The sequence below is a fragment of the Erpetoichthys calabaricus genome, chromosome 11 (genome assembly GCF_900747795.2).
Source record: "Erpetoichthys calabaricus chromosome 11, fErpCal1.3, whole genome shotgun sequence".
NCBI lineage: Eukaryota > Metazoa > Chordata > Cladistia > Polypteriformes > Polypteridae > Erpetoichthys > Erpetoichthys calabaricus.
Genome location: NC_041404.2, coordinates 18,390,919 through 18,417,935, shown reverse-complemented (window position 1 = coordinate 18,417,935; position 27,017 = coordinate 18,390,919). Strand labels below are relative to the sequence as shown.

At 35.6% G+C, this 27,017-nt stretch overlaps 1 protein-coding gene across 2 annotated transcripts in view; it reads left to right on the top strand.

Moving 5' to 3' along the window:
- The window catches only part of septin8a (septin 8a), an 86,633-nt gene that overhangs the window by 9,601 nt on the left and 50,015 nt on the right, over nt 1-27,017 (top strand). For both annotated transcript variants that reach the window (XM_051933978.1, XM_028812748.2), the window contains exons 2-4: nt 19,177-19,291; nt 21,436-21,631; nt 23,648-23,834. In XM_051933978.1, coding sequence (XP_051789938.1) covers nt 19,177-19,291; nt 21,436-21,631; nt 23,648-23,834 — 498 coding nt within the window. The remainder of the gene's footprint in view (nt 1-19,176; nt 19,292-21,435; nt 21,632-23,647; nt 23,835-27,017) is intronic.

Here is a 27,017-nt window from a genome sequence, read left to right as displayed (position 1 = left end):
GCACTGCATACATCCATACCAGAAATGAATTGATTCTAAAAAGGTTTTTTACATTTTCATAATAGTAAAAATGTAATATTTAGAAGTTTTGTCTTTTCATGGTGACCACTCTGACAACAAAACCATTTGTTCTGTATTTTTGCTGAGTCACGAATAATATCTACGAATAAAAATGTGACTTTTCAATTACAATTAATTTGAATTGTTTGACTATAGTTATGAAATGTAAATTTTTAAGAAAAAATGTGGAATTAAATTCATAGTTTTATGTGAGAGATGCATTATACAGTAGCTTCAGTTTTATTTGATGTTTGAACTTTATAACTGATGACATGGTGCATTTGGCATGTATGCCCATTAAAAAGAGTTACTTTCCTGTAATACTAAGAGCATTGTTTTGGCAAAGTGACCTTTTTTTGCTCAGGATGCTTTTAGCTAATGTTTCATCACATCTGTCTGGTCAAGCTGAGCCTTATGAAGATAGTCATTCAGTACTTTGCATTAATTTGTTTTATAATCATTTCTGCCAATAATGGTAGGAGGTAAAGGAATTAAATGTCTTTCTTTTTGCCTCTTGCTTTGTTAGAATCTGAGCCAATGACATGGTTTTAAGCCTTGATTTTAAACCCGCTTTGATTATTTTATAAAACTCAAATTGAAATGCCAGAAGAGCATCAAATACTTGTATCTCTGATACCGAACATTACCATTAGGTTGAATGTCTCAATTTCTTGACAAACATTTTCATTTTTTTTTTTTATACATTTTGCATGTTTTTTCAAAGTTCAAATTCTATCAATTGGCAACTCTAAGTTAGCCATCATGCTTGTGGGCTGGAACAGGACCTCGCTCAGAGACTCTGAACTGGATTAAGTTTGAGAATAAATCAAAAAATTAATGAATATTTGTACTTTTGGTGACCAAACTAATTTTAAAATGATGGTATTTGCTTTTGTGAAAACGTTATTGGAATAATCTGATTGATTGAACTTATTTGTTGTTTTGTGGTATTAATCTTGATGTTTCCAGCTGGTAAACACTGCTGTATCTGCCTGCTAATAATCCTGCATTATGTCAGATGGCTAGTTACGTAAAGCACTGGATTGCCTGTCATTACCCAAGAGAAGTCCAAGCAGCATCCTAGAGTGTGCTGTTTCCTTGGGAGTGATTTGGGTTTCTGAGTGGGCCTTTGCAGTTGGCTTCATTCCTTTTGCCATCTGTTCACCTAACTTTGAGTTTCTGTAGCACAATGTTTAATTTTTCTATTGAATATCAGCCCTGAGGAGACTTTGTTGCTTGCTTTATTTTAAAGACATACATGATCTTAGGGGAATTTTTTAAACACTGCAAATGAAATAATAGGTAGGGCCTGTTTAAATAGTGTAAGTGTTTCAGGGGAACTAGAGTTAGCTTAGTAAGCATTGCTGAGGAGAAACACGAGAAATGAAGACTTTAAAGCCAATGTCCCATTAGGTGACTTCTAGTCACTGGGTTTGTCAAACTTGCCGAATACATTTGCTGATTTTGCCAATGGACTATATCAGTTTACATGACTGAAAATCGTTAGGCATTTCAAAGTTGTGACAGCTAATGTGCTGCCTGGTGATGCTGGTGCTGCATGAAGGGTTAACTAGTACAGCAAGTTCAGTTGTTTTTTTTTTTTTTTATTTTGTCTCCCCCCCCCATTTCTGTCTTGATATGCAAAAGATAAGAAATTAGATAAACTTCTTTTCTGTTTTTAAGGTCCAAAACACACACGTTCCTTATTCCTTGTCATTTCATTATATGCATTGTTGTTCCAGGTGATCGCTCATTGGTTGTTGGGTCTCATGCCACCCTGCACTGCTAAAGATAAAACCCAAACTGAGTGAGTCCCTGGATATGTTGCATTACCTGAAAGGCCTTTACAGGTGTGCACCACCAACTGCCTGAAGCTTAGAGATTATGTATTATAACTGAAATTTGTTAGCAAAGTCATCTAATGAAACTTGGGCTTAATGTAGGGATACAGTCTCTTCATTTATATTTATTTTAAACGTATGGTTCACGACTTTTGGACAGTAGGAAATAGGATTAAACAGTGTATTGCTTGGCACCTACATCTCTTGTTTAAAAGTTGTTTTCTTTATCAGTTATCACAATACTGACAGATGATGCATTGTCACTCCAGGGTCTCAAATGCATTCATCCCAGATTTGTAACATTATTAGGTCTTTCATCAACTCCTTTAACCCATCCTGCATTAAGAGTGGCCAATTGATTGATTTTTCTGCTTATAGTGATTTATTTTATTGTACAACTTCCCTAACTTGAAAGTTATGTTTATTGCCATTTTCTAAAGACTTTATCTATATATTTTCTATGTACACTAAAGCAAAAGAGTATGCATTAATATACATGACATTTTATTATTCCATCCCGTTATATCTTAATTATGGATGCATTGAACCTTGCTGATTTCTGCATTATTTCCAGCTGAGATCTGCTTAATAGTGTCTTCCATAGGTAGTTTAAAAAAAACATGTTGTTGGGATTTGTACGTTGTAGAGGGAGCTGCATTGTTTTGGGCGTGTGTGCTTACACGTCTTGAGCAACAGTTTAAGGAGTGATTAGCTAATGCACCTAAAAAGCTCTTAATTGTGCATGTTTCTTCACATCTGTGGTCTTCTGCTTCTAATGCTTTGTAATTATTGTTTAATTGGGGGGTTACCCTTAGTTAAAGTTACATACAGAAGGGAACTGATAGAAGACATTTAGTTTCCCCTGTATTGCATTTAGCTGGTACTGTTATACAGAGTGACTTAAATAATCACAAGTAGATGTATGAATAATGGCAAATGCCAAATGCTGGCACAGTACCAAAGGAAATTAATGACTTGTTCAGGGTTAAAGGCAGAAAGTGAAATTGCAGGACTGTGTTTTCCAGTCTACTGTCTTAACCACTTCTTGACCTCCATCTGGTGCATTTTAAAGAACACATTCAGCCTTCTCAATCGTTTGACTTATCATGTCTCGTACACTATGTTTAACTCTCATTTCCTTACTTTCCATATGTTTTTGCCATTTGTTTCTGGTTTAGCAGCCTGTGCTGTTGTGAAAGCTTTGTGGACACTACTGAATTTGACTGCACCTTTTAGGTACAGTAAGTCTTTCAGGATTGTTTGAGCATTTATTTTACACAATCATTGGTTTTACCTTCCACTCACAAGCTAAAGTTTTGTCAGATTTGTGGCCAATAATAATGTAAATGAAATCAAGCTTAACATTATCAGAAACAGAAAGGTCAGTTACTGATTTCACACTGGTTTAATACCAGCTACTTCTCTGAATTAAGTAATTCTTCTCTTAAGGTAAAGTTCATTGTTTGCTAGGTGTGATCTTTTTTGGGAGGCCAAATCCAGTCCACATTATGGTCTTAGAATGGCTACAAAAGTCTGTTCTCAAAGCTGATGACGGATTACTGAATTAATAGTTTTCAATCTTCTTGTTCGCTAAGTCATCCCATAGTGACCTCTGTGTATTTTGAGATTAGGATCAAGAAATGCTCTGCCTGTTGGATTGCTTTAGAAAAGGAGCACATCCTGATAAGGGCTTGAGGAGATATAAGGGGATATGAAAAGTGAGACTCTTTCAGGTCACTAGAACTACACTCAGATTCTTGTTTGATTAAAGTGCTCTGATTATTATTATTTTTTTTTTATTATTTTCATGATTTACTTTTTTTACCTAATTTTTTTTTTTTTTTTTTGTGTTTAGTATTTCCTACTGAAATAAATGGCAATAGCCTTGTATGTAACATTGCAATTTGCTAAAACAAAAACAGCCTTCTCTAGCTACAGGCTACTTTGTGTCTGTCCTACAGGTACAATATGGTGACTACAATTCTGACTTCATTACGCCCCCTCATTCTCATCTAGTGCTGACTCTGACTAACCGTGCTAACTCTTTGAATTAGATGATATGCATGAGTGGCTAATGAAATGTATCAGATTATGTGTATCAATAATCATTTTGATGTGTATTTTAGCAAAACATGGTGGTGTTGTAACAATGTGAAATAAAATTAAGATTTTTGCAGTAATTTCAGTGAATTGCCATATGGATCTGAATCCTGAAGAAGAGATTATGACTGCTGTTTTTCAATTTTCATATTCACATAAACACAGTAGGAGAATCTGACAGCATATGGTGTTGTGTAGAAGGTGAAGCGTGGTTGTTAAGTTCTGCTGACACAGTCTGATGAGAACACTGAGGAGACTTTTGAGCTGTTATTGTTTATTCAGTATCAAACTGTTTATTGTCCAGTAAACATCATTCACTGTCAAGATGGTGCAATATTTTTAATTTAGTTGATGTACTATATGTGTGTCTGCTTCTCAACCTGTGATATATGCTTACATTTTCTGAGGTTTTACTACTGTTACTTAAATTGTAACAAATATTTTGTGCATTGCTTTATTTTGTATGTCTGCATTATTTAAAAATATGTATCTAAATGAGCCTGATGGGATTTGAGATTTGGGGTGAAATCATTTTAGGGTAGCTTTTGCAATACCCTACAGAAAGATCTCTTTTAAAAATAATGGAATTGTGCACTTGAACATGCTTGGCTGCCATATATCTAACTTAAATTAATTGTTGCTCATAGAAAAAGATGATTTATTTAAGTTTCCATTATCAGACCTGCTTATTCTTGATTTAGGGTAGCATTTAACTAGAAACAGGGCAGGGACCACCTCTGGAAAAGGCATTATTCTTTCACATGGCACATACATATTCACTCATACAGGGTTAATTTAAAGCCATAATTAACTTAACCTGCATGTCTTTTGGATGTGGGTGGAAAACCAGAGCACCTTGGGGAGCATGTAGTGCTGTTGCAATGCACACAAGGAAAATGTATAAACTTTACATAGCAAGCGCGTCATTCTGGATTTTAACTTAGGACTTTGGAGCAGTGAGGCTGTGGTACCCAGAAAGTGACTTGTTTTATTTATTTTTTTTATATACTCCGTGTGTGTGTGTGTATAATATAAAGAAGCTAAGCAGCATACAAAATCTTCCATATTTGGGCTACAGCCATAAATGTCAGAAATAACAGAGCCTTTTCAATGTGGTTAGTCTTGTCTTGTTACTTCAGGTCCTTTTTGCTAGGCAGTAATTAATTCAGTTGACACTCAACACATTTTTCATTCTGCACTTTGTGCTGCTTTACAAACAAAGTCTACACTTAAGTTACTGTTAATAGCCACTGTAATTATGAAAAAGAAGCTAAATTATTTCTTTCACCTAACTATCCAAACATAGTGCCCGCTCTGCATTAATGAAATCTACTTAGATTTTTTGGATTAGAAAGCTGTGGAGGGTTTTGGCTTTCTTTCTAATAACAGTTGTCAGGCTCATCTCCTCTTCACTTTCAGATTTTCATTTTAACATTCCACTGCTACTTTCTACTCCTTCTAATTTTATAGAAATCCCATCTATGCATTGTCTCCAGCCACACTCATGTTTTCATGGTCACCTCAGTAATGCTCCTGCTTTGACTTCCTCATTTGGTTAAGTTACTCTCTAGGAATCCCATTTCCTATGCAAAAAAAGATACTTACTTGCATGTAAAGCACTGATGTGCATGAAATCTCACTTAAACTGTTACTGTCTCTGAATTTTACTTTTACATTGGAAGCATGGACCGTAATAGAAAAAGTGTCAGATGATGATTGCAGATTTTGAACTTCTTTTTACTTACTGCCAGTGGATCATACCCGCTGCCCCTTTTTCATAATTCCTCCAGGGTTATTGCTGTACTACAGAAACTGATCAGACTGGAAATACTCATTGTAGTTTAAAGGTCAAGAGGATTATACATTGCATGTTATTGTGGAAGTTGACATACACGTTTCCTGTGCTTTTTGACCTCTTCTCAGTAATAAGATACCTTTTGGACAGACTCAGCTTTAGAAGTTCCATAATGTCTAATAACAGACAGATTTAATAGACACTAGCTACTTCAGTTTTTTTTTAATTTAATTTTTATTTATATATACTAACTAGCACTAGTTCACCTTATATACAGTTTACATTTTCTTTTATAGTCTGTTTATATAATTTTTAACAAACTAAAGCCAACAATGGTGCTGGTCATTTGATGCTGGGATCCATATTCAGAAAAGGAGCAAGCCTTTCTTCAAATTTTATAAGGTAACCAACTATATCTAAATCTATTAATTTATTTTTTTAAACTATACCGATGAACTAATCCCACATGAAAGATACTTGTTTGTAACCCTGTCTGGTCTCTTACTTAGCTATAAATCCAGTTAATTCTGTTGCAACTATTTTCCAGTGTTTACTGCTCAATTCAATAAGTAACATAACTCAATATGAACAAATCCACATAATATAATTCAGAGCCACCTGAAGGCCGAGCCTTTCCTTGTAAAATTGGATGCAGTTGCGGCTGGAAGATGTGTTGGCGAGACAAGCATGAGGCGCTTACCCTTTGGTCTGTGTGTGGAGCCCAATGCCTCAGTACAGTGAGGGGAACTCTATCTGCCATTCTTAAGATGAAATTTCAAACCAAAGTCCTCCCTCTCTATGTTTATAAAAGATCCCTGGGCATATTTTAAAAAACGAATAGGATGTTTCTCTATGCCCTTGGCCACCACAACCTTGTCCATTCTGCCAATAATCCCCTGACTCTAACCGGCAAATTGATTCTCTTACCCTTTCACCAGCTAATAGTTAATGTGTGGTTAGTGTACTTGCACAAGAATGTCTGCTGTCACCTTATCCAGGTAGATTCTACACATTGGAGGTGGATGAGGTCTGTGTAAAGTGCTTTGAGTAGATTAGAAGTGTACTATATAATTACAATTTATTATTATTATTGTAATTTAAGTCAGCAACTATCCCTTAACATTGTGCTAGTCCATGACGGGCCAATTCCTTCTTACTTACATGCACAAATATCCATCCTGCACCAATTTGGAGTCATTGATTAACCTAACTGGCATTTCTTTTGAGATGTGGGAGGAAAACTCCATACGAACAGTTTTCAGAACATAAAACAATTTTAAAGACGCACTATACAATATATGAAAAAGCATTTTTTCTGTTGTTTTTATTCTTCAGTATATAGCAACATTTTAGAGACATTTAAGACCTTAGACAATAAATAACAGTAATGAAAATGCACAGGTTTGCAGGATTTTACAGAGGCAATTTTAATGCTTTGTACACAAGTTTCAAATATATTAGTAATAATTAATAATCATTTTTGACTTGTACATTTTTTTCATTCTGCAATTTTCTGATGAATCTGAGGCTTATAATAGTATCAGTTTGCTTAAAACAGTGCAGTGTTAATTATTCAGTGTTTTTTTTTCTCCTTCCTATGTTAGCTGAGCTATCGCACATTTTGTCACTTTGCAATCTATTTTAATCTGTGGTTAGATTTAAATTAGTCGTCTTATCTTCAGTTTTGTCACTATCTAAAGCACTGACTATTGGGTGAAATTTAATGGAAATTGCATTTTGCTGCATTATTTATTTATTTATTTATTTATTAAATAGAATCTTATAGTGGTGAAGTACTAATTAATGGCCATACATTTAGTGTTGAAATGCTTTCGCACAGTATTCATGTTTTGTTAAAAAAAGCAATTTTTTGTGTGAGGCAGAATGTTTTTTTGAATCTGCACAATATGCAGGGTTTGCGTCCGTATTGTACCTACTGCATCTGGCTTCTGGTGTCCCTGTGGTGGTTGTCCAATTAGTCAAAAAATCTGCATATATTCTAACAAAAGTTAAAAAATGTTGGTGCTAAATGGTTGTTACTGTATATGCTGCTTTTATTATTGTTGTTCTTATTTTTACTTTTTTGATTGTAGTGAGTTTCTAAAGCATGGAGTTCTTGTGATTCACTTATTATTGCTGACCAGTTGCCTCTCATTCATTTATAAAACAAGCTTCCACTTGCTGCTCTTTGTTTACACTGCAGGAAGTTTGCTACAAAAGAAAACAGCAACTGCAACATTTATTTATATAGCACATTTTCATATAAACAATGTAGCTCAAAGTGCTTTTTACAAGATAAAGTTTATAAAAAAAAATAAAAATATAAAAATTAGGCAATACTAAGTAACAAAGAATAAAGTAAGGTCCAGTGGCCAGGAGGACAGAAAAAAACAAAAAAAAAAATCTCCAAAGGGCTCTAAAATCTGCTGGAGTTCCAAGGCCTCAAGACCGCCCAGCCCCCACTGGGCATTCTGCCTAACACAAATGATCCAAATCAGTGCTCAAGGTTTTCAGGTTACACATGGAAGAATTAAATGATGATGGTCAATGACATCTGGCCTTCACTTCATCAGTGTAGGGACTGCATGGTGCCTTGATCTGGTGGTGGTGGCGCAGATCGCCACCACAGAAAGCCGGAAAAAGAACTGCAGAGAAAGTAAGGGGTAGTACGGATTACAGAGCCATGTTAAAAACGATAATTCAATGCATATACAGAATATCAGGGTTACACTAAAATGTAGTATGAGAAATCCATTAAAATATGGGTTTTTAGCAGTTATTTTAAAGTGCTCCACTGTATTAGCCTGGCAAATTTCTATCTGTAAGCTATTCCAGATTGTAGGTGCATAACAGCAGACGGCTGCTTCGCCACTTCTTTTAAGTTTAGCTCTTAGAATTCTAAGTAGACACTCATTTGAAGATCTAAGATTACGATTTGGAGTGTAAGGTGTCAAACATTCCGAAACATAAGATGGAGCGAGATTATTTAAGGCTTTGTGAACCATAAGCAGTATTTTAAAATCAATTCTGAATGACACAGATAACCAATGTAGTGACATCAAAACTGGAGAAATGTACTCGGATTTTGTTTTCCTAGTTAAGATTCTAGCAGCTGCATTCTGCTCTAGTTGCAATCGATTGATGTCTTTTTTGGGTAGTCCTGGAGGAGTGTGTTACAGTAATCTAGTTGACTGAAAACAAAAGCATGAACTAATTTCTCAGCATCTGTCCTAGTGATCTGATTAATATGTGATTTTAAAATTCAGGTCACAGTCAACAGTTACCCCTAAATTCTTTACCTCCGTCTTGACTTTTAATCCTAATGGATTAAGTTTATTTCTAATAACCTCATTATATCCATTATTGCCAATCACTAAAATTTCTGTTTTCTCTTTATTTAGTTTGAGAAAATTACTACTCATCCATTCGGAAACACAAGTGAGACATTGTGTCAGTGAATCAACAGAGTCGGGGTCATCAGGTGCTATTGATAAGTACAGCTGCGTGTCATCAGCATAGCTGTGGTAGCTCACGTTATGCCCCGAGATCATCTGACTTAATGGAAGCATGTAAATCGAAAAGAGCAGTGGCCCCAGGATAGACGTGTCATAGAAGTATAATTACCACAAATAAAAAAGAATTTTCTACCTGCAAGGTAGGATTCAAACCAATTTAAGACACCGCCAGAGAGGCCCACCCACTGACTAAGGCGATTTCTAAGAAACTGTGATTTGTTCTAAAACCTGACTGAAACTCATTTCATCATTTAGCTGCATAATGACTGCCTTTTCTAGGATTTTACTTAAGAAAGGCAGGTTAGAAATAGGTCTAAAATTGTCAAAAACAAAGGAGTAAAGATTATTTTTCTTGAGCAGGGGTTAAACAACAACTGTCTTAAGACAGTCTGGGAAGACCCCCGTATCTAATGAGGAATTTACTACAGTATGTGAAGCACATTATCAATTAGCACGTCAGATACTTCTTTGAAAAAACTTGTTGGTATTGGGTCAAGGATGCAGGTGGAGAATTTCATTTGAGAAATTATTCTATATAGATCAGGTAAATCTGTCCTGGTGAAAGAATTTAATTCGCTTAAAATGGACTACCGGGATTTACTAGGATCGGTATTGGGGAATGTACTATATTGTTTCTAATATCATTAATTTTTATATATAGACATTTTACATATATAGCAAACGCCTCACAGGATTCTCTTGAAGTTTTTTGGAGGCATTCCATTGAGTGACCTGGGTTTAGCAAATGATCAATAGTAGAGAATAAAACTCTTGTATTACCAGCGTTGTTTTTTATAATTTTAGAGAAGTAGCACTGCCTCTTGAGATGGACTATGTTGTTGTATTCTGTTATTTTAGCCTTCAATAATTAAATAAGTCGCTCGCTGGCTCAACTACTGTAGTACCTTGCATGAAAGAGCACTGCCAACTCTATTACCTTAGCTTAGAATAGAAGGGACTGAAAATATCACATTTTCTGATCGGCCTTTTAACCAATTTCTGGTCAAATGTTTTTTAGTGAAAACTGGCCAATTTTGATCGGCGGCTAATCGATCAGAACATCCCTAGTTAACTTAAAGCAGGCTGAAGCAGCTTAAGTGAATGTTGCTGACCTTGAAAAGGCTTTTTAAAATGGATGGTTTTTAAAATCATTATAACGGGAACATCAAAAATATAGCAGTTAAACCTTACATTGTCATTAATGGGAAAAGAAACCAGCTTTTTCTTGCTGCAATGGATGCTTCATAGTTCTAGCATGAAATGTCAGTTACAGGTTTTGGTTCATGATTTAAAACAGAAGTTGAATAGGAACAGGAAAATATATTTTAGTGCAGAGAAATATTTAAAATGCTTTCAGTACAACTTTGGGTCCAGAGTATTGTGGTGTCTCTCAGTGCTTTGTGAATGGGTATGTTTAAAGAGGCATTTTCACTAATGAAGATACAGGCTTGTCATTCAAAAATACAATTAAGCAGATCTTGGAAATGTGCTAAGACAGATCTGTAAAATAAACAAAAACATCCATTCTTTTATATGTGAATAGGCTTTGCCCCCCCTCCCTTTTTTAATACAAATTATACGAATTATACTTGAGTAGCAATATATATCAGTTTACTAGGCTTGGCAAAATGAATAAATATTATTGTCTGAATGTTAAATTCCAGAAGGATGAATGTTGCGTGTTATTTATTTTGGTAAACATAATGGTTAGATTATTAGAAATATTGTCATTGCATAAATTGTCTTCTGTTTCTTGTCTCTTTTTTTTTTTTTTTTTAAGATATTAGTTGTTGCCAGGATGTATGGTTTGAATTAGTTGGTGTCTAGTAGATTGGTGGTTATTTATCATCTTGCGCGTTATGCTGCCAGGGTGGGCTCCAGCTCCTTTACATTATAGTGGATAACATGTATGTACAGATGCATTTTTTCCTGTGTAGGTTAACTGATGAGGCTTTTTGTTTTAACATGGATTTATTTTTAGATTTTCCCTTCACAAAGGAACTGAAACAATTTTCTGGTGGTTATATGTATCCTGTTTGAAGTAGATGTGGTTAACTTGGTGTTTCCTTTTTCTATCTATTAGGATGTATTTGACCCCTTTATTTAATACGGCGAGTCATTACAGTGCTGTTTTATATACTTTTCTAGTAAAAGAATAAACATTTCCACTGATAGAATTTTCATATAATAGATGAAGCCTCTAGATCTGTAACATTGTATTTCTAACAAATTAAATAGTTTTATTTATTTGGGATATTTTAAATGCGTTACTTTTACGTAAAAATGTTTTTTCCTGTATAGTGGTTTGTTTTCAGGCAATGTATTGCTAAATGTGAATAGAGTGAAGTGTGTAAAATTTAGGTGGTCAGCCTTAGCTATATTGGAGATTTCAAAAATGAAATTACCTACTTAGCACTAGAATGTTAACTGATTAGATGATGAATTGATTATGATTATTCCATGTTGGCTTTTAAAAATGTGTGAACAAAGCATTCAGGCAATGTGGCTTTTTAGAAGACTAAAACTTTAATGAGGGTGGGATGTTGGTTTCTTATGTGAGTTATAATTATAGTAGTCTGTGTGCTTTTGTGTGGTTAAGATGTAATAAAATCGAGACACATGGTCATTACATGCATATCTTAAGGAACTGTGCATTCACTCTACATACATACATACATACATACATACACTTACAGAGGCTATTCTTCACTGCCAGCAAATAAAACTTGAAGGAAAGTTGAGCCTTGATAATGTGTAGGGGGTAAAGCATGAGTGAATGTATCTTTAATATCTGAAGGATAACAGTGTTCTTCCTCACAGGATAGGTATTTCACCTCTAATTAGGAAACTAAAGATAGTTTCTGAGATAGATAGACCAGGCTACAAAAAGCCTATCGCCTAATATGGAGTAATAAATGGAAAATAATGTTGTATAGCCTGCTTTAATCAATACAGGTTTGCAGGGAACCAGAAAAATTCCTGGCAGCTTCGAACACAAGGCAAGAACCAGCCCTAAAAAATGTATCCGTTCTAGGGCTTACTGCACTCGCACACACACAGAGTTTACCAGTGATTTAGAACTGATACTATAACATGCATGTCTTTTTGGAATGCAGATGGAAGGCTGGAACAGCTGGAGAAAACCCCCATGTAGATGGAGAATGAGAGAACTGAAAATCCGAATCAAGTCAAAAATGTATTTCAGTTGTACTCTTGCTCATCACTTCTGAACTTCAGGATGAATAAATGTGAATATGTTATTCATTGCTAGAAAATAATACTAAAACAGTAATAATTGTGACTTCTGAAATGTGACATCCTTCCTGTTGAATGTGATTAAGATCTACTAAGGAATGACAAAGTTTATGAATATTCCAGAGATATAGTGTTTGCCACAGACATTGGCTCTTACTATAAGCTGATGTATTGAGTTATTTATAGTGTACTCTTCATTATTATTTTGTAGAAATGATATATAAACACTTGTTTTAAAGTTTAAAGACTAAGTGGCACAGTGGTTATCACTATAATGTTACAGCTCCAGAGAACTAGGTTTAGGTCCTGACCTGGCCATGACCTTTGTGGAGTTTTCTGTGTTAGTGTGGGTTCTCTCTAGGTTTCCTCCCACATTATATTAATTGTCCATTTCATAATGTATGTATGTGTGTGTGTTTGTGCCCTGCTTTGGTGTAGTGTCTCATCTAGATTTATATTCAGTTTATACTTTTTTGTTTCTGGATAAGCACTGGCTTTCTTATACCCTACATTACAGTAAGCAGGTACAGACAATGCTTAGAAGGGATTTTTATAGTGATAATCTGATTGATTGGCCAAAGATCTAAATTGGTGGATTTTTTTTCCTTCCCCACTCAGTTGGTAAATTGGCTGATAACAAAACACAATTTTATCAGCTGTTATTTTTTATAACCTTGAAGTAATTTAATTGGGTCAAATAAAGCATCTCTCTATCCATCCACAGGGTGTTGCGGTAATTCAGCTTGCACATGTCTCTCTTTTTTTTTTTTTTTCCTGTAAACCGAGATCAGCAAGGCACACTGTATACCAGAGAGTGAGAATACTGAAACATTAATGAAAGTGAAGTACGGTAATAAACTGAGAGAAAGGAGTCAGAAGAGTTGTCCTGTAAATTTTAGACAAACAGCAAGAAAAGATACTTTATTGAATTCATGACTTTTTATTTTGTCCTTTTAAATAAGACAGACACTTGTTTGTCTTTTTTTGAATGGCGAGTGAGCTTACGTTTAGTATAGCAGCTCACATGTTCAATTACAAAAAGTTGAATGTAAATTTGACATTTCTGCCTAGTAAATAGGCCGGTCAGCTTAAAGGCAAAATTAGTCTATTTTACTTATAGATTTGCTTGGCTTGTTAGCCTTGGATCTTCTTATATTTGATAGATTAGCTGTTTTTATACTGTCTACTATTTGTTTGTGTGTGTCATATAGTAAACGTTTTGGTAAGAAACAAGTACTGCATAATTAAAATGGTAATCCATATTTATGATTACACCTTAAGAACAAAGTATGTTTAGCTAGTACACTGTTACCAAAATAAAAAAACACCTATATAAATATTACATGTATATTGTAGCAGCAAAAAAAGCTGTTGCACAATTAATATTTAAAAATGATTGAAAACTTTTTTAAGTGCATGTATATTTACAATTAAGCAGTATTAAACTGCCAGTATCAATTAATTAAATCAATAGGTGAGAATGTATATTGTTTTGTTAGGTGAATGGTGAAAACTACGTTTTAAGTTTTGTTTCAGGTAAGTATGTACATTACGGAAGAAATTAAACAATATGAAACCTTGTTATTATAAGAAGCATGTCATATGTATTAATGGTTAAATATTTTCTGTATATATTTTATTAGTTAAAAGTATGTATTTAAGGGAATTTTATTTTAGTATTTTTGTGGTCATTGAGCAATAAGCGTGTTAAAAAAAAAATGAACAGGCAGCACCTGTGGTCTAAGCCTTTTTAGTTATAAAAATACCAAGGTTAACCCTAACATAGAATATACAGCTTCAAAGCGTCTGGTTATGCAAAAGCTTAATGTTGAAAGTTTTTTAAGCGATTTAACAAAATATTGGAATTGGTATTGAAATCAGTGACTGGCATCGGTCCTAAAAAAAAAAAAAAATAATCCGAGCATCCCTGAATTTTTATATACTAGAAGTTGTCTTTTAAAGATGATATTTATCTTTTTTTCCTGACTTGGGTATGTGGCATTGTCTCATTTTGGTGCAGTGTGTCATAAAATGAAAACTCTACACTTTTTTCTCTCTGTAATGTATCCAGAGATTTTACTCCTAAGTAGGAATTTTATTACAGTAATCCTGTTGCATTTGTGATAATCTGTTAGCCGATGTAATGTTAAAACTGTCAAGGCACATTAGTTTGCATATTGCAGGGGCAGAGATGCAAGTCAGATTTTTTTTTTTTTTCTGGCTTTATAGTTGATCAGAGTTGCATTAACCTAGAGAAACAAACTTTGTCAAGTGTTTTAAAAGGTGGAGTTCTGACCTGCTGTGGTAGTCTAAACAGTTTTGGGTAACTGGAGGCCCCCCTATTAGTTGAGGAAGATTACATCAGCTCCGCAAGAATGTAAACTTGAGCTCCATATCACATTGTCAGCCATCCGGAAACAAATGTTTGAGATGTGCTGTGTAGTAATAAATTGTGTAGCTTTGATTGAAGTACAGGTCACTTTTTATGTTTTGTAAATCTTTCTTGTGTTTGGCTTTAGTTGCTTTTTAACACAAACTAGCTGTCTTGTTTATGAGCACATCGCTTGGCAGATATGTCTTGTGCATTGTAGAGATATTGTGTGCATATAGAGCAATGAACTGACAAAGGGATTTTTGCATAATGGTAGTTATCAAGGTGAAAATCTGCCTCTAGCAAGAATTATCTTATGTTGAACACAGGTGTGAGGAGGAAGAATGAGATCAATGCAGAGAGATAAGGCCTTGGTGGCATCCCATAAATAAATAATTGAGCTTTTTTACTGTATGTAGGCAGCTCTTTAATGGAGTTATTGGTCCCTATTCCTTTTGAAATTTTTAGTCTTACTTATTTTTTACTGTTTTCTTTAAACTATACTCTATCAAAGCATTATAAAACTGATGTGTGAAATTTAACAGGAAACTTGAATTAGGCTGTCTGTTATGTTTTTTGTAATATTATATGGTTATCTCCAAATTTTTGCTTTTTTTGTTGGTCACCTAATAATTTCAGACTGTACTGTTTCTGATGTGACAGTTTTTGACTAGTAACATATAGATACATAGATACTTTATTAATCCCAAGGGGAAATTCACATTCTCCAGCAGCAGCATATTGATAAAAAATAATATTAAATTAAAGAGTGATAACAATGCAGGTATAACAGACAATAACTTTGTATAATGTTAACATTTACCCCCCCAAGTGGAACTGAAGAGTCGCATAGTGTGGGGGAGGAACGATCTCCTCAGTCTGTCAGTGGAGCAGGACATTGACAGCAGTCTGTCGCTGAAGCTGCTTTTCTGTCTGGAGATGATACTATTTAGTGGATGCAGTGGATTCTCCATGATTGACAGGAGCCTGCTCAGTGCCCGTCGCTCTGCCATGGATGTCAAACTGTCCAGCTCCATGCCTACACCAGTTTGTCCAGGCGTGAGGCGTCCCTCTTCTTTATGCTGCCTCCCCAGCACACCACCGCGTAGAAGAGGGTGCTCGCCGCAACTGTCTGATAGAACATCTGCAGCATCTTATTGCAGATGTTGAAGATGCCAGCCTTCTAAGGAAGTATAGTCGCCTCTGTCCTCTCTTGCACAGAGAATCAGTATTGGCAGTCCAGTCCAATTTATCATCCAGCTGCACTCCCAGGTACTTATAGGTCTGTACCCTCTGCACACAGTCACCTCTGATGATCACGGGGTCCATGAGGGGCCTGGTCCTCCTAAAATCCACCACCAGCTCCTTGGTTTTGCTGTTGTTCAGTTGTAGGTGGTTTGAGTCGCACCATTTAACAAAGTCCTTGATTAGGTTCCTATACTCCTCCTCCTGCCCACTCCTGATGCAGCCTATGATAGCAGTGTCATCGGCGAACTTTTGCACGTGTCAGGACTCTGAGTTGTACTGGAAGTCCGATGTATATAGGCTGAACAGTACCAGAGAAAGTACAGTCCCCTGCGGCGCTCCTGTGTTGCTGACCACAATGTCAGACCTGCAGTTCCCGAGACGCACATACTGAGGTCTGTCTGTAACATAGTCCACGATCCATGCCACCAGGTATGAATCTGCTCCCATCTCTGTCAGCTTGTCCCTAAGGAGCAGAGGTTGGATGGTGTTGAAGGTGCTAGAGAAGTCCAAAAACCTAATTCTTACAGCACCACTGCCTCTGTCCAAATGGGAGAGGGTTCGGTGTAGCATGTAGATGATGGCATCCTCCGCTCCCTCCTTCTCCTGGTATGTGAATTGCAGAGGGTCGAGGGCGTGGCAGACCTGTGGCCTCAGGTAGTGAAGCAGCAGCCACTCCATGGTCTTCATCACATGTGATGTCAGAGTGACAGGCCGGAAGTCATTCAGTTCACTAGGACGTAATACCTTTGGGACTGGGGTGATGCAAGATGTTTTCCAAAGCCATATGAATTAATTCTATAGATTTGTCTCAAAAAGGGAAAGCTTGCCACCCACTTTTTTAATTTTTCCATCGACATCAGGCCAGACGTCTATGTCTCAGGGAAGCTGTCATCCGAACCAATTGATAAAACTTGAATGGTTCATTACAGAAATGTGTTTGTTCAAGTATGTTAGTTAAAAGGTTTGGTGACCATATTTTATGTTTTGTGTATGACAATACATTGTGGCTTTTACAGTAAAGTATTTGTTAACCTTTTATACAGCTTAAATCCCATTGTAACGAAATTCTATTGGGACCGTAAAAATATCTCTTTATAACGGAAATTTTATTATAACTAATTTGGGGAAAATACATATACTGTTGTGACCAGGGTTGTTGGTGATTCGCCTTCTCTTAATGGTAGTAGAGGAAGGACAGTCCCCTTGCTGCTGTTTCGCATCTGGTAAACGATAAACCAAGGGCAAAATAATTGTTTGTCCTCTGCAGGATTAGTCATACCGCGGAACGTGCTTGTTGCACGATATTTAGAACATTTAACACTGGGCTTTGACTTTCTCCTTCTTGCACTGTCCTAGTCTGCCACAGTGGTGATTTCAAGCTGCTGGTGGTGTTCGGATCTGAAGATGGGAGCTAAAGCAGGATAACTGCCCATGTCAGGGCTCCTATCTCGTGTGTTTGAGTGCTGAAGTAACAGCTCCTGTTTTGAATAATGTCTTGACACTGTACAAGGGCAAATTTTCCTTGAAAACCAGAACTCACCTTTGTGTCTCTCATGCAACTCTATGAGCCAAGCTTGACAATACCTGTATTAAAAAAAGTGCTTCTTAAACTGCAAAAATATATTTTATTTGAATATGAAGCATTATTTAGTTTTTTTTTATTTATAGAAATACAGGTATGAATACAGAATGTAAATGAGATGTTAGATGTGTCCCATCCCCCGCCCCCAATCCTAGTGTAAACTGACATCATTTCTTACTTTTTTTTTTTTTGTTCATTACAAAGAAAACTTTGAGCAGCGGTATAAAATTCAAACAGTACAGTATCTGCACACTTTCGCAATAGACTCTCACTTTCTTTTGGTCTGCCAAGAAGGAAATCGCCTGTTGCACGGTTGCCAAGACTAGGTGAAAGTGTAGGTATGGGATGAAGGTGGTGTTTTTTTTTTTTTTTGCATCACATCATTATCTTTTGTGGCCAGTTGGTTGGAAAAACATTTGTTATAGTGAAATTTACATTTTGTTAAAACAAAATCTGTTAAACATTATGTTGTACGAATGTTTGTCTGGCCAACAAAAAGTATTTATTATTCTGAAAACTTCACTATTCGCTCATTTGAAAATTGAGGACAGTAGGAGCAATTTAAGTAAAATAAGCTGTTCCACAAAGTCATACACAAGTATAGTTAGACTGTAGATGAAAAAAATCCTACAGTGTCCCATAACAGTTTGTGGGTTAGTACAAAGATGAATATAGTTTATAAAATGTTCATTTCACATTCAAATGCTCATACTATAATGTACATTTAAGCATATAGGAAAGTGTGGTTGTGCTGTAGACAATCTGCTGCATGCACTGTGATGTCTTGCAGCTTAATTCTACAGATCATTTGGACCATTAAATGTTAAAAGATATTAGTTCATGGCTTAGTTGCAAAAACAAATTTGTCACTGGTGTGCAAAACAGATAGAGACAAGTGTCCAATATACTTGTCCATCTAATCTTTTAATTTTGATGTTATGAGTAGGAAAATCAGTTTCATGTTTGGTGCTAACTTATAGGCTATTGAAGACTGCCAATGGTAAGGCATTATCAAAAAAAATCTACAATCACTTAATTAATGTTTTATATCAAAGTGTAAAGGTCAGACATAATCATTTGGTAAGATAATAGAAGTCAACAAAAAATGTAAACTAAAGAGGCAGATTAAATAGTGATGAGGCACTGATTATTTTATTAGTTACCTTTTGACCAGTCATTTTTATTAGACTCATAAGCATACCTATGTTTGTATAGATTTTCTGTAATTAAGAATCTTGGTTTTTCTGACCAAGGTTAAATATTTTATTTCGAAAACAAAGTGATTCTCTGGAACACTTAAGCAAGAGAGTGAAATAATTGGTATTTAACAGTAAATGCATATTTCTGAATCTTACTTGTTGTAGGTTTAAGAATTTATGAACTTCATGTTTTTATTTTTGTTTCCGCAGAGTGAGGAGAAAAGGAATCTAAATCTTGGTGGTCATGTTGGATTTGATAGTCTTCCAGATCAGTTAGTCAGTAAATCCGTAACTCAGGGATTCTGTTTTAATATATTATGTGTGGGTAAGTAAATTTAATTTAAAATAAAAAGGAAAACAATTTACACTAATGCTTGCATGCACACACATACAGTATGCAAGAATAAGTATGTATACATCTCTGTACTGATTCTGTAATGTTATTCTTCTGTAGTTTGTATATTAAATGTGTATATCAATGTATCTTCAGAAATTGATTACAGTAAGTCCATTACATCTGTTGGTAAACATTTTGAACAATGGATTTTATTTAATAAAGAAGAACATCTGTTTCTTTGACAATTTTATTTAATTGAAAGTACAGTATAATTGAAGGAGATATTGAAGTCCTTAGAAGCATCAAACAAGTTGCACTATAAAGAGTTATAGTGCCATGAACAAGTGTTTGTCCCCTTCCTGATTTCATCTGTTGTTGAAAATTTAGACATATAATTTCAGGTCCTCAACCAAAATCTAATACTATATAAAGCACACCAAAGTGAACAAAAGCACATTTTAGTTATATAATTTATTGAACAAACAGTTATACAATACCAGATGAACCTGTGTGGAAAAAGTAAATGCAATCATTAAATCAATTAAATCATAAAACTAACTCACCTTAACAACAAAATACCCCAGCATTAAAAAACATTAGTATTTAGGGAAATATCCACAAAACAAAGTCTTCAAATGCTAAAAAAAAAAAATTCTAATACTAGAAGTCATGATTCCTTAAATTATGGCGTCCCGACACCATTACACTACCACCAACATGTTTGACTGTTGGTATGATGTGCTTAGGCAAAATGCTGTATTTGCTTTATTTTAGGTATAATGGGATCCACATTGTTCTGAAAGCACCCTTTTTGTCCATAGATCATTCTCCGAAAAGGCTTTGGTATCTTCCTGGTGCTTACTGAAAAACAAGAGCCAAGCATTTCTGTTCTTCTTGGTTAGCAGTGGATTCTGCTTGATACTTGTAAATGAAGCCCATTTTTGTTCATTGTCTTTGGTTGTGGAGGAATGAACACTGACCTTTGGTGAGATAAGAGAAGCCTGCAGTTTTTTGGATGTTTTATAGGATCCTTTGGTATTCCTTGATAATGCTGTACTCTTGTTGTAATTTTGTCTGGTCAGCCCCTTCAGGGAAGATTCGCTACTGTTCCAAAGGTTTTCCAATTGTAGATAATTGCTCTTATTGTATTTTTTTTTTGAGTCTTGCAATCTTAAAAATGGCTTTGCAATCTTTTCTAGGGTGACAGATGACAATTTTTTTGTGTTCTCTTCAGGAATGAATTTTATCATGGGATTATGTACTTGATAAGAATTTGGGCTGGCAACTTCACTTGGATAGTAATGGTCAAAATAAGTAAGATTTATATTTAACATGGCTAGCTGCAGTCCAGGCTGGCAGCATTCATTCAGCTAACTCTTCATCTGTTTAATTGAGTTGAATTAACTTGGAGTCAGTTACTTTTTTTACACAGTGCCATTTGATGTTGGATAACTTTGTTCTATAGATAATTTTTATATATGTTTTAAATAATTTTATTTGTTCACTTTGGGGCTTTTATGCTAATATTAGATTCTGGTTTGGAACTCGGAAACCTGCAACATCAAAAATTTAGAATAAAAGGTGAAATTCACATCTTTTACAACTCTGTGATGGCCAGTGTGATTTTCTACACTGTGGTGGCTAGGCTGGTAAGATCACTTTAAGAAAGTCCTGCTGAATCAATAAGATAATTATAAAGGCAGTCTTAGTTATGGGACACAGTTTGGAGCCCCCTCAAGGTAGTAGTTCTATCCATCCATCCAGGGAACGAATACTTTTTTGTGGTAGTTTCCTTTCAACTAAGGTGCATTATGCATAAAATAATGATACTGCATTCAGGTATGTTGACAGCTATTGGTATTCCTATTGTATAGATGGATGAAATGTTAATGATTGTAGACCTGTGTACTGACTATTATACATGCAACATGCTGTACCACTCTGCATTTTAAACACAGTGGTATTTTTCTGCCTATTTTATATTTGCATACTGGGCTGAATGTAAAAGGTAATTTACAGTATTTGAAAAAAGTACTGTGTTTCACAATTCAGTTTTATGTTTGTTTTTGAGTATAAAAATATAACTATAATATCTTAACCTATATTTGAAAAGGCTTTTTTGTACTTTTTAGGCGAGACCGGTATTGGCAAATCAACTTTGATGAATACACTTTTCAACACAACTTTTGAAAATGAAGAGGCAAGCCATTACCAAAATGGAGTGTATTTACGCCCCAGAACATATGACTTAAAGGAGAGTAATGTCCATTTAAAGCTTACAATTGTAGACACTGTAGGATTTGGAGATCAGATTAACAAAGAAGAAAGGTAAGCAGTTGACATTTCCAGATTATTTTATTATCTAGGGGAAAACAGTAAGACTAGATATGAATATTGATCTTGTTCCAAAAAGAAGCATAAATCTGCTTTTTAAAATAGTTACACATGGCAAACCCGAAATCTCAACTTAAAAAAATGTGATGTTTTTGTTTAAATGAAAACAATCCAAAGGAAATCTGTACATTAGTGCATAATAACATCGTGATATCATTTTAAGCATGTTGGTTGTTTCAGTGAATTTAAGAGCATCTTGCATCAAATAATTATACAGGGACTTGGTAAGCAAGAGTATATCCCTATAGTGTTGATTGTGAGGCAGTAAACCACTTTAGAGAGAGAGTACCCTCCTATCATAGTGTCTGGACTGGAATTTGATGATGTTACTCCAGAGTTCTGTGGCTTCAGTATTAGCAAAAGCACTGACTCCATATCATAAATGTGCTGCTTGGTATTTCACTATAGTCGTCTTATGTTGATAAATTCAGACAGCATTCTGAACCATTACACTGAGAGGATAAGTTGTTTCTAGTCCAGGCAGGTGCCTTGCTACAGTCTTTCCAAACCATCCATAGCCATGAAATTGAACAAATAGATTTGGAGAATTTAATGTATGAATGAATCTATGAAGCCATGAGAAAATATATATATTTGTTTTAAAGAACTTTAGAACGTAAAGTATTTTTCTTAATACAGACTGGTCTTGTATAACTGCATTTGCACTGATATGAATAAGCACATAAAACCTAAATATACTTATGTTTTAAACTGACCTTCTGTTAATTTTTACATAGTGACTTTAGTTTTTTACTTATGAATGGAGCAAAATAGTTTTAATGTGAATAATACGTAGCAATCGTCACTAACACTATTGCCGTGTATGCTGATGCATGCAGCCACACAAATAAGATTCATCACAGGTAAGCAGCTAAATTGAAAGATGGCTTTTTTGCTGAGCAGTAAAACCAGCTGCTTTTAATTTCCAGTGTTCCGAAGTACACATCTGAGCTGTGCCCTTTCAGGGAATACAGTTGCTGGAGATGGCAAGTGGCACTAAACAGTTCCTCATAGTCATCAGTTAGTGGTTAGTTTTTGTGCTATTATACTTTTTCTAACTCTTTGAGGTACTGTGTGATTATCATTAAACTTAAGGTTGACATACAATACATATTCTTGGTTCAAACTTTAGTTTAAATCATTTGTGGGTTTTGTTTAAAATATAATATTACTTCATAGGTGATTTAATTAAAATGTTCTGTAAAGTAAACAATAAAGCATTATATAGGGTGGTCCAGATCTAACTATGCAACTTTTAATCAATGCAATAATTGCATAATTAGATCTGGACCAACCTGTATGTTTTTACCTATTTCCCATTACCCCAAATTGTACTGTTGTATTATTGAAAAAAGTTGCTATAATTGCAGAAAATCGCATACATACGTAACGCATGATTATCACCAAAATTTAAAGTCGTTTGGTAAGTAGAGCTTGTCAGCTATTTGTGACCATTAACGTATCCTCTGCCCTGGTTGTCAGATGACAAGCATTTAATTTGTTGCATGTAGCACATGAGATTCCGACCTGACTTCAATACCAAGATCTCCTAAGCTGATATTTTAAGGTAGAATACAGAATGTTTTTAGATTTCTATCCTTGTCAATTATTTGTGAATTTTAATCTTGGCAGATATTTTTTATTAATGTGTTTGAAGGATAAGGTTTCATTTCTTAGAGCATATACTGTACTTGCCAACAATTATGCAATATAATAAAGATTTTAAAGGATTTTAGAGGTGTTTTGTTTGCATAATTGATAAAGTTGTTTGACTAAGCAGGAAAATTGTTAACGGAGAATCTGATAATAGCAGGATTAAAGTTGCATTTAAAAACTTCAAAGGCTTCTAATGATATGCTTGGTGATCTCTGGTTTATAGTTCCTGTTGCTGGAGTGTATCCATTTAGGTGCTGTTTATTTTTTTCCTCATCTTCTTTCTCTTTTGTCCAGTTACAAGCCCATCGTGGACTATATTGATACACAATTTGAGAGTTACCTTCAAGAAGAACTGAAGATAAAGCGATCTTTATTCAACTACCATGACACAAGAATTCATGTTTGCCTTTACTTCATCGCCCCAACAGGACACTCCCTCAAATCCTTGGACTTGGTTACCATGAAAAAGCTAGACAGCAAGGTACAGTAATATGAAATTTCCTTTTATCCACCTGAACTACAAACATTGGGCAAGTGTGCATTTTTTAGCCCAGTTAATCAGTTCCTCCAGATGCAGTACTTATCAGTTGTTTAAGAACAATATTTAAGCCTTTTTTTCTATTTAATAAAAGATTTCTTACTTGTATTTTAAGAATATAAGAAGACCTCAGAGTTTCAAAGTCACTAGACTTGGACTGGATGGCTCTGTAGCACATCAAGTCACCCTGTCACTTTTGAGTAACTATTACCTGGCTGAATTTTGGTTTATTTTCCTCTGACATGCCCCAAAAACTGTGTGCAGTTTGCATGTGTACCTTGTGCAGACTTGCATTCAAAGATAAACTGTAAAGAGATTTGGTGACTGCAATTTCCCTAGTATAAATTTATATGGGAATGTTTTTGAATGAGTAGTGGGATCCAAAGTAGGTAACAGATTTTAAGAAGATGGAAAAGGACTAAATCAATAGTAGTGTTAAAACACTTAATGGTTTGACCTCTAGGGAGCACTCTCATTGAATTCTGAAAACACCGATAAATTCCCAAAAGGACAGAATATACAAAAAAGGCAAAATATGCACACAGAAGGGATGAACACAAGGAGTAAAGTACAAAATAATAAGAAAATAACAAGAATTGCAGCCTTGCTGGATCTGGTTAAGTAATTCTTGAGCATCTGTCTGGTGAAGTGAAATAGATTGTTTACTTACCCACTCAATGCACCTTATTAAAATACTCCATACTCCATTCTTTCTCAAGACTGGACATTCTTCATTCTGTTTAGCCCACACCTGCATGCCTACTCCACACAGGACTTCTATCTGTGAGAACAGCTTTAAACCCTGTTCTGGGGTACGTTCTAGCTATGTGATGAAAGTAAATGGTCCAGTCCTCCTTTTTCTATGGGTGTACCAACAAAGAGCTTGTTGTAGTGGTCTCTGATATTCTTTCAATTAACTAACCTAGCTCACACCTCTCAAGGAGTCTGTGTAGTTGTGGGGAATAGGGAATTGCTACACTTTAATATACTGTATGTCCTCTTCTATCCCCTTGTGGCCATGATCTGTTTTCATTTCTGACATTCTTCCACAATGGCAGTTGTGTCAGACCTTCTCCATATTTGCCCTTCTTGGAAAGAGATTGGTTGCAGGACTCCTTGACTGCCTCTTTTCTCACTTTTCTTGTGGTATCTGTCACACACAGAGGAAGCTGATCACCTGCACCAATGGAACAGCATATGTTGACCCTCACAGGTGGCACAGTGGTAGTGCTGCTGCTTTGCAGTAAGGAGATTGTGGGTTTGCTTCCCGGGTCCTCCCAATGTGGAGAGCGCTTTGAGTAGTGAGAAAGCGCTATATAAATGTAAAGAATTTTTATTATTGTCAGTTTGTATGTGATGTTCTCTGCTTTCTCATTCTGTCATTTTTTTCAGGGCTTTGACACCCCCATTTTGTCTTTCTACACATATCATACTCTTCATCAGTGGGAGTCTTACCTCAATGATAAATATTTTTGGAGGTTATTTGTACTGCATAGTAAAGTATACTGTAGAATTTCACTCAGCTGTTGGACTTGAACCCATGTGAGATATTCCCACTGATTTTTCTATGAGATGTATTATCAGATCTTCTTAAATATGAACAAGTATTTTTATCATCTGAACCACATTCTCATGAAATGTCTACAAGTGTGAATGTGTACATGCATTGTACACTTCATAAGGGCTTCAGATCCTTAAGCATTTTAATCTGCTTTCTCCTTAACAGAAAATGCATTAAGAAATGCTTAATTCTTAAACTGAATTCACAGCAGTTTACCTAGTGAAATTAGTAGTGTAATTTGGATGGAGTGAATACATGTGCCCTCTTTTACTAATGGGTGAAAAGTTTCTTTTTCTTTCTCTGCGACACCTTGTAATAAACACAGCATACATTTTTCTTCCCATCTTGTGTATATGGAATAAGATTAATAAATCCAAATAATAATTTCATAGACATCTTTCATTTTGTGCTTAGTGACAAATCTCATGATAAAACCATTAATAGAGTGTATTCTACTTGGATCACCTGGACTTAGATTTAATTTTTCATTGTTTAAACCAGAGAAGCAACAATAAATTACAGAAGAGAGCAATTTCAGAGTGTACATAAAATTACAACTGACAGTTTCACTTGCTGACGTACGAAGAAAGTTCCTTAGAATAGACACAGCAAAGCTAAAGGCATATTTGCTGAGAGGTGCAGACTGCAGCTTTCTAATACTGAGAAGGCTGGAGTTAGTATATACAGTCATCCCTCACCTATCGCGGGGGTTACGTTCCAGAGCCCCCCGCGATAGGTGAAAATCTGCGAAGTAGCGACCTATATTTATTTTATTATTTATACATATTTTAAGGCTTTATAAACCCTTCCCACACTCTTATAAACCTTTCTCACTCTCTTGTTAACCTTTCCCACAATCTTATAAACACTTCCTATGCTCTTAAACACTTTCTACATTCTTAAACACCGCAGACCAACACTGCACACTGCACGCAGCGATCAGACGTCTGTGTCTGCACTCGCTTTGTGAAGGGGGGCAGCTGAACTCACGCTGAGCAGAAATGGACTTTGTGCTGCTTCTGCCAAAATGCCTGCTTGTCGCTCTGCGCGTTGGGAAGGAGGAGGAGGAGTGGGGGTGTGTGAGGGCTGAACGCACGTTCGCTCAAACCCCCCTCCCCGGAGGCGCAGTACGCTCCTGCCACTTCGCATTGTCAAGGGGGTGGGGAGCTGAATGAACGCTAAGGAGAAGTGGACTTTGTGCTGCTTGTCGCTCTGCGTGTCAATAATTTAAAAGCATGTACAGCACCTATTTTCCTGTCTCACTGTCTTGTCTTTCGTGAAGTTAAAATGTTTTATAATCCTTAGCCTGACATCCACATATCATATGTGTTAACAAAGTGTGTTTTATAAGTTTACATGTGTTTAAAGCATGTGGGATGGGTATTTTAAGGCTTAAACTATAAAAATGTTTACTTATATGGTCTTTCTATATCGTGGATTTTCTCCTGTTGCTGATGGGTCTGGAACATAACTTCCGCGATAGGCGGGCAATCACTTGTATTTAAAAACCCGCGAAGTCGTGAATCCGCGAAAAGTGAACCGCGAAGTAGCGAGGGATTACTGTA